The 12,198-nt window shown below is 40.5% G+C and overlaps 1 protein-coding gene across 4 annotated transcripts in view; it reads left to right on the top strand.

The window, feature by feature from the left end:
- Positions 1 to 9,678, top strand: part of elavl4 (ELAV like neuron-specific RNA binding protein 4) — a 36,976-nt gene extending 27,298 nt beyond the window's left edge. Inside the window, exons 4-8 of one of the 4 annotated variants that reach the window (XM_071527986.1) lie at positions 188 to 413; positions 6,065 to 6,103; positions 7,674 to 7,689; positions 7,755 to 7,771; positions 9,342 to 9,678. In XM_071527986.1, coding sequence (XP_071384087.1) covers positions 188 to 413; positions 6,065 to 6,103; positions 7,674 to 7,689; positions 7,755 to 7,771; positions 9,342 to 9,678 — 635 coding nt within the window. Of the gene's footprint in view, positions 1 to 187; positions 414 to 1,587; positions 1,591 to 6,064; positions 6,104 to 7,673; positions 7,690 to 7,754; positions 7,772 to 9,341 lie in introns of all 4 variants that reach the window. The other 3 variants (XM_071527987.1, XM_071527989.1, XM_071527988.1) reach the window with 3 other exon arrangements.
- The last annotated feature ends 2,520 nt before the right edge of the window (positions 9,679 to 12,198 follow it).

Here is a 12,198-nt window from a genome sequence, read left to right as displayed (position 1 = left end):
TTTCATAGTTTTGATGTCTTTACTATTATTCTAAAATGTGAAAAATAGTAAAATATAAAGAAAAATGCGTGTTTCCAAAGCAACATAATACAGTCTCTATAACGGTGTATGTTAGATCTTCCCTTTACGTCTGAACCCTGTGAAGTAAAGGGGACCCCGTCTTGTTTTTGATGTGCTGGCCCCGCAGGTGGCTCCCGGGGCGTGGGCTTCATCCGCTTTGATAAGAGGATAGAGGCTGAGGAGGCCATCAAGGGCCTGAACGGACAGAAGCCATCCGGCGCCGCTGAGCCCATCACGGTGAAGTTCGCCAACAACCCCAGCCAGAAGACCAGCCAAGCCCTGCTGTCACAGCTCTACCAGTCCCCCAACCGCCGGTACCCGGGCCCGCTCCACCACCAGGCTCAGAGGTTCAGGTGAGTAGCTGGGGGGCGGCACAGAGACCGCTGCGGGACAGCAAGTGGGTTAGAGAAGGAACAAGAAGGGGTGGGAGAGGGCTGAAGCAGTCTAGTTAAACATGGGGAGCATTGTATCTGTGTATATTATGATGGAGATGGAGGTGTGTAGTTAATGCAGGCTTTCCCAACCTTGGGGTTGTGGGCCCAATGTGGGGTCTTCCGATATTAAAACGGAGTCCCTAGCAAAATTCCTAATCAAAATGAAGCTACTTTAATAATATCTGATCTAATTTGAAATGAAAAACTGGTTCCAGTGCTCAGAAGTCATTTTGAAACCAATCCTGCTTGACACTGAGTTGTCATTGACCAGCTAATAAGCACAGCTTAATTTTTCTTGTTCCAGAGAAAACATGATGAAACAACATGAAACACGGTATGTACCCTAGACATTAATTTTTATGTATTTCAACAGCTGGGGTCACAGTAAATTTCTCACTTCAGTATAGGGTCACCTGCCCAAAAGGTTGGGAACCTCCAGGTTAATGTGTTGAAGCTGGGAACAGTGGAGAGCAAGGGGGTCATACGATTTGTTTGTCTGTCTTTGGGGTTTATAGACCATGCAGCATTGTATTTTATGGTTTCATTTCCAAAGTTAATTCATATACATCTTTACTAGCAGACTGTACAAACAGCATTTACTATATTATAGTGTACGCATAAAATCAAGAATCCTGAAAGAAACATGATTGATAGTTTATTGTACTGTGATTAACATTTCACATTACATTCAAAGACTTTTTTTACCATTAAATGAAGTGCTGCATTACCTGGTTTATTGGTATCCTGAAATGACAAACAAGATTGTTATTTCATATGTGGAGATGAGAGGGAGATTTTAATGTCTAGTAAAAAAAACAAACACTTTGATGTGAGTCATCAATCTCAAACACGATAGCTATTATTCTTGGTTTATTTGACAATGAATGCATTTAATCAAGGAAACACTTCTGTTCCAAACAACAGGCCTGATTTGGAAAACATTTGCACCAAATGCAATTTACAAAGTGTTCGAACAGGGGATGTAACGCCTACACAGGGAAAGCATGAGTCATGGCAGTGTCTCTGTATCAACAACCATGCAACTTTTCTCCTCTGAACATTCATTTCGGCGTTTACTTCCCCTTTTGAACAGCAGGTGTAAGCTGTCCACCTGGTGCAGATGTCTGGTAAATCAGGCCCTGTGAGTTCTCTGTGCAGGTCCACCCAGATCAGAGAAGAACTGTTCATAAGAGACTGTGGGGTTCTGTCGTTCACAACTACGTATTTCCCTTCATTTCATCACGCTGCCATCGTGCCCACTCTTCCCAGAATACTCTCTGTGAGGCCTGAGCAAAAACATGCATTTGATTACAAATATTTTTAAATGTTTATGAAAAAATACGCTGCACTTGATTTAATTTGCCTTGTTTGTGTTTCCACCTTTAAATCCCCAATCCTGAATTTATTTGGCCAACTTTGATGTAATGGCCAATAATTTTAGGTAATCATTTTAAACATTTCCAGTTCATAAACCCGTCATAACTCAAAGGGTCTGTCTTATTTTAATGTTTACTAAGCATTCCCAAAGCAAATAAACTGTAACAGACTCACATACTGCATCAGTCCTTAAGATTGAAAAAATGTCTTGAATCCAATGAACTGAAGACAATTCAAAGTATAAACAATGCTAGAAAAACTTAAATTAAGGATTTGGGCTTTAAGCTTATTCCAAGTGCCTGGTGAGTCAAATTAAGTGTACTTGAGGTAGCTCAAACTATCGGATTTCAAATGCAGTTTTTTGCCCAGGTCAGTTAATCTCTACACCAAGCCATCACTAACATCATATATATGGCTGACATATATATGACATCCTAGCTGGTCATTTCCTATGGTCACTCACTAATGACACAAACAATCCTTTTTAGTTCCATGAGACCTAAAGATTATCAGGGCTTATATGGTTCCTTATGTTCATGTTTCCTCACCTGAACAAAAAATCAAGAATCATGTGATTGCATGATATTTCCCCCGATCATCTGATCCAACAAGCATATTTCAGATCTTGAGACAGAATATGTGCTTATACAATTTTCTCTCTCTTTCAATAACACTAAGCCGGTCGTGCTGTTTACTCCCCGTCAAAGTCAGGGCTTGGAAGGTATTTTTCTTCTGGAGCGGCTTCCCTGGTGTGACACCTGAGCGATGTAGCGTGGCTGTGTGTCTGTGATACGCCAAGCCAATTTACAGGCTCCACAGGAGACCTGTCGCTCCTCATCACAACTCACAACCACAGGACCTTCCTCACTGTGTCCCTGTGCTCCTGCTCCCCGCTCCCTCGCCCTCCACTAAAAACTCAACACTTTATAACTTATAAATGTGCTAGATGTGCACAGTTTCTTTCTTTTTTTTTTACTCAATCCTTTAAGGGTGACACTGGAAAAAGACATTCTCTATCCTCAGATGAAAAGTACAATTCAGTCAAAACTATTCTATTGTTTGGTCTGTTTATTCCTCAAGGAGAAGAATATTAGTTACCTTAAACCTTAAACTAAAACAAGCATGAAAAACATTCAGTGAACTAAAAACAAAAAAAACTAAAATGAAACTAAAATGTATCTAAAATTAACTGAAATATATAAAATTAACCTCAATATTTTTCAGTTTTAGTCTTTTGACCATTTATAATAAATAGTAAATCTAATTCAAACTAAAGCTGATGGTAAATTAGATTTGAAATTAAAATGGAAATTGTAAAATTTATAGTCCTTCATCTTTCACATACTGAAAGACGATTTGTGCTAGTGCACATCCAGGTCAAACCCAGGCTAAAGGATAGACAGGGCAGAATATAATCCCATTCATGCAGTTGAAATTACATCTATCCTGTCTGACTGAGTCATGTGGACCTGCAGTACCACAAGTTAATGTACAGTGTGCTTCTCTGGTCCCTCTCCAAGACAGCAAACATAATCCACTCAAGCACAATACACCAAGCCCTAGATCTCAGCTCGTTTCCGATTCTGTGTCGTTAACTAATGGCACTAATTAGCAAATTAGCCTTATTATATCCAGGGCAGGAGCCAATTTTAATTGAACAGATTTTTGTTTCAAAAAGGAAAAGACAAAAACGCCCATTCTTCCATTAACATGCATTGAGAGACAGCACAAAAGCCCTATTGTTTATGTCGAGCTTGGAGAGGTAGTGTGAAAAGCTGGCGGAGTGTTTGCGTGGTGAGCATGCATCAGTGTATATTGTACATGTGTGAGAGTGTGTGTGGCTGTGTGTGCGTGTGTTCGGGAGTGTATAAACGCTTGTGTGTGGTGTGTGTGTGTGTGTCTATGGATTAGCAGCAGGTTGTTTTGTTGTGGCCCAACGGCCCGGCGGCCAGCAGATGTCTTCCTGCTCCCCGGGCCTGCAGCGCCTCTCCTCTGAGCATCCACTCCAATTGACTCATTTACCCACAAAGCAGCCTGCGTGTTCCCCTCCCACATAATGGGCTCATTACTGCTTTAATGAGTCAGTATATCCTTTTCTCCACTTTTTGCTTTGTTTGAGGGCCGCTTTTTTACTTTTTGGTAATGTTTACTGACAATGTGCTACAATGCCCTTTGGCAGGCAACAAACACACTCACTGTAAACCCAGATAAGTATAATCTGCTCCAAAAGTGAAGGACAACATGTTGCCTAAAAAAAGTAATGCAAAATTCAGTCAACTCACCTACATTATTTGCTAATGTTAATGGAGTTTTGATTTCATTCATAGTATTATTGGGTACGTAATCATAATTAGTTTTTATTTACACAATTTAGACATATAAATTATTAAATGCATCATTGTGAGATGTAAGTCTATTAAATGTGAGCCAGTGTTAAAATTCAAAGTGTTCCAAATTATATTTTGTCAAAGTATATTATACCCAACATCTGCAGATTTCATTTAAAATGATTCATTTGAATAACCTCTATAAAATGACAAGGATGTGATATTTTAAATGTTAAAATTATTGTTGTGGCTCTGAAAGGCTGAAAGATTGCAGAAATTATTACAAATTATATCAAAAGTTAAATGTCTCACAATCCTCTATCATGCTGTTTTAAGCATAATCAAATAATTAATTTGCTTATATAATCAAATAAAAAACAATAAAGTTGCTTCTAAATGGAACTATAGTATAATAGTAGTATAATTAACTGGACTTTTTTTTTTTAGTAAAAACAATCACATTTTCAATTAGAATTTAGTAATGCTCACTTAAATGTTTTAGTGAAGATACCACTGTGTTGTGAGGAGACAAATATAGACAAAGAGAGACAGCTTCAATACCGCAGCCACAGTCAGACAGAGAGTTTGTAGTGTTTCAAGAGGAGTGAGAAGTCATCGGCCTGCTGTTGCTTAATAAGCCGTGGCCTCTGTCCATTAGGCCAGAAGAGTTAATAAGACATGAGACAGGCCAGACCCAAGTGAGGAATGAAGGTCATTGAGTCACCAAGCAGACTGCATCCATCCACAAGGCCCACGATTTCATACAGCCCACAGGTTCCTTAAGCCCAGCGCGCACACACACACACACACACACACACACACACACACACGCACACACACACACACAAACTGTCTGCAGTCTACCCTGGCCAGCTGCAATGGCTGTAGCTCACAGGCTGCAATTATTATGGAACTAGGACATTTCCCAAAACCTAATCCTTTTCATTGTAGACAGTGGACACCCACTGACTAACACCCGGCCATTCCACCTGACCTGTTAGCACTTAACAGGTTGACCCAGACCGCTAAGACAGACATTCACAATTTCATGGCTAGTTTAATATTCAGTTGTGTTTTTGTTGGTCCACCTCCTAGAAAACATACTTACCATCATCCCCTCTCTCGCTCACCATCGTTCAAATGCCAAACCATTACACTGACAGAACTCTGGATCAGGGCATTTACCTCATTTCCTCATTTCAGGTGCATTCTCAATTTGTTAATTGTTTAATTTAGACAACACAAATTGAAGATCATAGTTATTGAGCAGACCTCTAAATTTCCATGAACCCCCGTCTTCTAAAAGACCATTTATGTGGTGGCATAAATTGTATGGATAGCCACATGCAATTTTCGCACATAAAATAAGGCAGTGATTTGCCGCTGCATAGCACTATGGGTAGCCTAGCACTCTAGGTATAGCCGAGTGCCATGCTATGCTGTAGCCCTGTGGCCATTAGCGCTCTGCTGTGACTGTAACACTGAACTGTGGCCAGTTCATTGCTGTAGTCTTGTACTGACACATGAATGCTAGCACCTCTGATAATGACAATGTGGCTGTAACACTGCGCTCTGGTGTTAGCTAGCACGGTGCTATGCTGCAGCCCCTGAGCAGCCTGTGGTATAGTGCAGTGGCCAACCCAGCAAGTGACTATCCTGCTGATGCTACTGTAGGTTTTTGAACAGATGACAGCAGATAGTGTTATCTGGTGGGGCTCCTCAGTGTAATGGGCCGACTATGGAGGGGTTTGTTTGTTTCTTGAGTGAGGAGGACCATGCAGTTCCTACAGGGACCTAGCATTAGTTCCATTGAGTGAGTCGACCATCTGCCCACCATTAACCCCAGAACCCTCCTTCTCTTTACAGGCTGGACAATTTGCTTAATATGGCCTATGGCGTAAAGAGGTAATTAAAAACTTCACCCAATGCCAGATGTCCATGTTGACTCAATGATTTTCAATATCCTTTTTTCTATTCATTTTTTAGTTTAAGTTTCCTTGTATTTTTGCAGTCACTTTGCGTTTGACAATTCGTTCAAGGTTAACTGCTTTTTTGGTTCCTTGATTTGTTTGGTTTTTCCTCTTCAGCTTGATTTGGTTTTGAAACCCTACCAACCACCTAAGGTGTAAAAAGCAGAAAACAATCAGTCTTTGTTTTCAGTGGTGATGAATTTGCTTTGTTTTGATTATGACAAGTGCTGGTGTTGTTTGGATTGTTTTGGATTGTTTCTGTGTATTGAATGGATTTTGTTCTCTGGTGTAAAGCTCTTGATTTCTAGGTGTGTTTTTTCTACTGGATTCAGGTTCTCCTGCCTTGCCTCTCTGCAGCTGTAGCTTCATCGTAGCTTGGGAACAGTCTCTAATTAGAAGCAAAGTTTGAATTAGTCAAACACTTTGATTCATTACGGTTTCCTCACTGCTCGATTACAATACAATATTCTGCACAACCACAACTATGTACACAATCCCTCTGTGTGATAGTTCTACAAATGTGTAAGCCATGACAAAATTATTTACTGCCATAATCTCTTTTGGCAGTACGACTTGTGATTAGTTAGTGGTTAGTTACAGGATGAGGCTGGATGAACCTGGATCCCTGCTGGAAACAGGAAATGCTGTTTCACTGCAGACAGCTCCAACTTTGCTCGGCACTGCTCTGCTCTAATTCCTTCCTTTTGCCTCCATGTTTCATTTTGCTTTCTCGCTACCATAGGCGTTACATAACCCTGAGCAGCAGCCTCTGTGGTGATAGATGTTTCATGTGCTGACAGTGGCATATTGCATGTTGCAGGCACAAGGGACACCATCTGAAGTCAGCTTACCAACTCAAACAGAAAGCAAGTTTAGTTTGAGAGTAATGCTCCTCTAAAAACGATGAGTTGTAATTTCGGCAAAGGCAGGAATTTGGAATCTAGCTACAGAATGATAGTATGATAGAGTGCTGCATTGTGGGATTCATAGCTTTAACCACTAGCGGATGATCACTCTCCAGTGACCCTCGAGAGGACGAATAGATGCTATCACTAAGTCTTTACATAATCATTTTCAAAAGGTGTAAATGGTTTCTGATTCAATCCTTTTGATTACACAGCATGTCATCACGTTAGAAGTGCTTCTCAATGATCTAAGGTTATCATTTTAAAGAGAAGAGAAGAAAGGTGTTAAGAGCTGGAAATGGTTGGCTATAGAAAGGATAGAATAGATAGCTGGTCAGCTGCACTGTTGCTATGCAACCCCAGGTCTCGTCTGTAACATTGGTTAGTGTTTGGTCCCGCTCTGATGGATACACTCGCATGAGCGCGCACACACGCACACGCACACACTTAAATACAGAGACACACACAGACACACATGCACATACAGGCACACTTATTGCCATGTCCTCTGTGGCTCTGTTAGCTAGCCTCTAACTCTCACCCTCACACCCTCTCAGACCTCCTCACACACTCCAGCTTTTGCATGCAAATGACCCCAAGGTTGTTTTCGAGCCCAGCAGGAGCGGCCTGAACACAGCTGAGCACGCTAGACAAGGCCTTGACGTGACCAGGCCTGTTAAGATTCCACCTGCCTCATGCTGGAGAAAATACGAAATCCCCTCAACAGGACAGAGAAGCCATGTAGAGATACAAGAGACACAACAGGATTTGGAGTCTAGAAAGATGATGTGTTTACCAAAACAATGAGAGGTTAATTTGCTATAGTCTTGTTTAGATTCTGTTTTTCTTTGCTGTATCATATTACCATTTGCTGCTGCAACGACCCAATTCCCACGCCGGGAATCACTCAAGTTTCATCTTATCTTAATCATAAGGATATATAGTATTATGATGTTTATTCCATGCTACTACTTACCACATTTGATCAAGCAAGTGCAGGGAGCCCTCGCAGTCAATGAGTCAACAACCCTAGGCGTTTACAATTAGCATCCACAGCAACCACAATGGCCAGGAGCGTACACTGCAAGACCAAAGTCATGCAGAAAGGTCGCAGTGATTGCCGGCCATATATAGTAGTCGGAGAGAGAGGGGTGGGGGCCCAGAGCGGCTAGCGGTGCTATCGATCAGTGCCACGGGCGCTGGAATAGAACAGAACAGAACACCCTGCAGACTGCGGGAGGAGTGGGTGGAATACACTTTGTTCCTTAATGCCACTGGGCTGTAAAGTGCTTCCATTTTCCATTTAGTTTGCTCCCTCTTCCCTCCCTCCCATTCCTTAAGAAAGCAGCCTTCTCTGAGACAGCTGCAGCAAAGCGGAAATCTCAATTAAAGCACACCCAATAATGCCTATAGTCGTTTCTTGGAGAGAGGTGGCATAAGAAATGAACCTTTTTATCTCATTTACCTTTTATTTAAAAGTGGGGGTATCTTTTTTTTTTCTCCTTTCCCTTTCCTTTAAGCGGAAAGGCAATTAAGTGAAGTCAGCTGAGGATTCAAATCTCTTGCATCACAAGAAAAAGGAGAAGATTATGAGGCGAATGAGAACAGATTTAGCAGGCTGCGTGCATGGTCTTTGATGAATTTCTAGAAACGCTTTAATTCAACGACTTCCTGCAATTTAGCTCCCAAAGGAGCCACTCAAGGAGATGGAGAGAAAACCTTCCTCTGCATCTCTTCACCAGAAATACACCCCAGCATGCAACACTGTAGTCATTCCTGTGAGGAGGCCTTTCAGTACTGAGGAGCTCAGAGAGGATTTAGTAGTGGCTACACAGACACGCATACAAACTCATACATTTAGACATAAACACACATGCACAAATATATCCACGCTCACTCATTCTAATTCAGCTGAATTGGATTATTTGGCTAGGAGATAGGTTTAATTTTGGTTTGATTGGTAAATGATAAATAGTTAGATTAATTAATTAACATATTTGAAAGAGCTAGTTACTTAATATGACTGTGGACTGTAGCGTATTCTAGAGGTGAGAATCATATCAAGCTTTTGGAGATGGAGGGAGGCTGTCTTTGAGGTAAACGCGAGGTGGAGAAAGGTTTTTATCAGGTTTATGGTCATTTCATGTACAGTAGATGCAGACATTGAGCTGCACTATATGCCTTAACCAGTTCAACTGAAACTTGCTCTCTTCTCTCTCCCCTTCTTTCTGCTCTCTCCTTCTCTGTCTGTTTTCTCCACTCTGCCTCTCCTCTCAGGTTTTCTCCCATCACCATTGACAGCATGACCAGCCTGGTTGGCATGAACATCCCGGGGCACACAGGCACCGGTTGGTGCATCTTCGTGTACAACCTGTCCCCAGACTCGGACGAGAGCGTGCTTTGGCAGCTGTTTGGGCCGTTCGGTGCCGTCAACAACGTCAAGGTGATCCGTGACTTCAACACCAACAAGTGCAAAGGCTTCGGTTTCGTCACCATGACGAACTACGACGAGGCGGCCATGGCCATCGCCAGTCTCAACGGCTACAGGTTGGGCGACCGCGTCTTGCAAGTCTCCTTCAAGACTAACAAGACACACAAGTCCTGAACTTTAACCGGTAAAACCAGTTGCCCCCCGACTTCGTCCGCTCCACAACCACCCCCACCCTCCCACCTCCACCCGTCCCTTGCCCCCTTTAGTCACAACCTACCACTACCACCCTACTACAGCCATCCAACACAGCAAACTCAACTCCAACCGGAACACAAAGCAACCGACAAACCATCAAACAAATTGAACTAGAAATGGCTTATATTATAACTTTGGACCTATAAGCCAATGTTGCCTAAGTATTACAAAAATGAAATAATGAAAATGTCCATGAGTTTTTTGGAAGTTCCTGTGATAATGCAGGCTTCTCTTTGTTGTATATTCTTTCTGTTTGTTGTGGTTGTTAAAATGATTTTTTCTCTTCTGTGTAAACAGTAGCAAATCCCTGTACCCCCTTATTTCAGAGAAGAGAATGTCCTTTTTAGATTGAAACCTTTTCTCTGTCTTGATTCAGGATTTGTTTTTCTTTTGTAAATCCGGATCCACTGTCGTTAGTATTATATACCTCCCTGTCGGTGAAAGGGAGGGGGCTCTTTTTTAAATTGGTGAACCATTCATTCATTTTTAGTGTGTATTAAACTCCCCCCTTATCGATTATAGACGGGATGCCACAATCCCAATAACTCTGATGCAGAAAAAAATGAATTTCTAACATTGTTTTTGTTTTGTATCGCAAACAAAACATATGTCTTTCCTCACAGGGGTTCAGGGAGATGGGGAGAGGGAGGGGATGGGTTAGCTTTCCTGATGACACGTTCAGTAATTTAAGAAAAAAAAATATCACTGTTGCCAAAGAGAAGATCTCTTTGCTTGAAAAAAAAATGCGTTTAGAAAAAGATAAAAATAAAGAGAAAGAAGATCTATTTTTATAAATGATAATTAAAATAATAATTATTGAAGAATTTTTACAAGAATCTGGATTTGAAAAAAGAGAAAAATATTTTGACTGGCTAACTAGGGGGGGCCGGGGCGGGAGGGAGGGGGCGCCACCTTGTCTTGTTCGTTCTGCCGTGGTACTTTTTAGGATCAAAGGTTGTTTGTTTTTAGGGGAATCCAAGTCGGCAATGATTTTGTAGATGGAAGGTTTTGTGAAAAGGGATGCAAACTGAGGCAGGTGATCTTGGTAATTTTTCATATATGTACTAGTGCGTAATTATTCAACAGCGATACCCAAAAGGGAAGGGAGAGGGGTCTTTCCAAGGCCTAACCATCCTTATAGTCCAGAGCCCAAAGCAAGAAGACCCTTTGTCCACTTGTTTTCCTGTTTTGTCATCAGTCAATATGGGATATCAGTAAATAGATATATACACATCTATCCATTTAGAGAGCATACTATACATTATCTATATCATTTTCTTCGCTCTGCGTTTGTGAACTTACATTTGAAAAGAACTTCCTTTTAGCGATCAACAGTAGGTGCTATACTACATTATTCACATATCTTAAATATCCAAGTTTGTTGTTCTATGTGTTGTTTAAAGAAAAAAAATAATACTTCGATGTTGGCATTGACTTGAGCTGCTGTTCTTTGTTTATTTGTTTATTGTTGGCCCCAAAATCTGGTGAGACTATTTCTCTGCTGAATAACCAGATAAATGAATTCGGGCCTTGTAAGAATCACTTAACAAGTTTTTTTTGTTTGGCTTGCTGACTTTTAGGTTACTTGCTGAGCGTGAAACGTTTGTCAGAATTTAATAATGATTAGCTAGTTCTGTTAGTCTAGATATTTGTTTCCTTAAAAAGGATCTATGACAACTGTGTCTTTATTTGCTGTGTACAAATAGATGATATATATATAGTCTACATTTGTTTTACAATATCTACTGTACTATCTGAGTTGTCACTGTTCTTTTGTTTGAGCTTGTCTTTTTCATATGACAACTTATTATGAAGTGGTGGTTCAGTTACTTAGAAAAACTCGTGAGGAAACTGTTCAATTGTTGTCATGTCGCTTGTGGAGAAAAAAAAAAGATTTGGATTAACTTTTAGTTAACTACCGCGGCAAAAGAATCCGAACAAAAGCTTAGAATATAACTGTATTTGTTTAGCAATTTATTTACTTACTTATCTATTTTTGAAACTATTTATTTTTCTATTTATTTGTATTTATTATATATTTATTAATTTATTTATTTATCTGTGTATTTATGTATTTATTTGTTTCGTTGTCTGTGTATTTGCGTGATTCTGGTACAGGGAGGGGGGCGTTTCTGAGCAAAAGGGAACAAAGCGACTAGTGGAGAGGCTCTTCCAGTAGTCCACTGCACTGAGAGAACTTTTAGTACGTTTGTGCTTTGTACCAATATATCAAAATTACAATATAAAAAATCTAAAAGTCGAGAAAACTGAAAAAAATGTCCGGAGGGTTGGGGGACGCTCTTCCCTTATTACTAGAAACAGTTACTCGCTATGCATAACCTAGTTAATAGTTAAATTTGCTATTGCTTTTTTCTTGTCTTGTTAAAATGAAATCTTTAGATCTTTTTCAATAAAGTTTAGTCTTAATAGAATGTTATA

The sequence above is a fragment of the Centroberyx affinis genome, unplaced genomic scaffold (genome assembly GCF_046629955.1).
Source record: "Centroberyx affinis isolate AG114_WGS23_722 - 3 ecotype Tasmania unplaced genomic scaffold, CSIRO-AGI_Caff_v1 ptg001599l_1, whole genome shotgun sequence".
NCBI classification, from domain to species: Eukaryota; Metazoa; Chordata; class Actinopteri; order Beryciformes; family Berycidae; genus Centroberyx; species Centroberyx affinis.
This window is presented reverse-complemented; position numbering and strand designations above follow the sequence as displayed.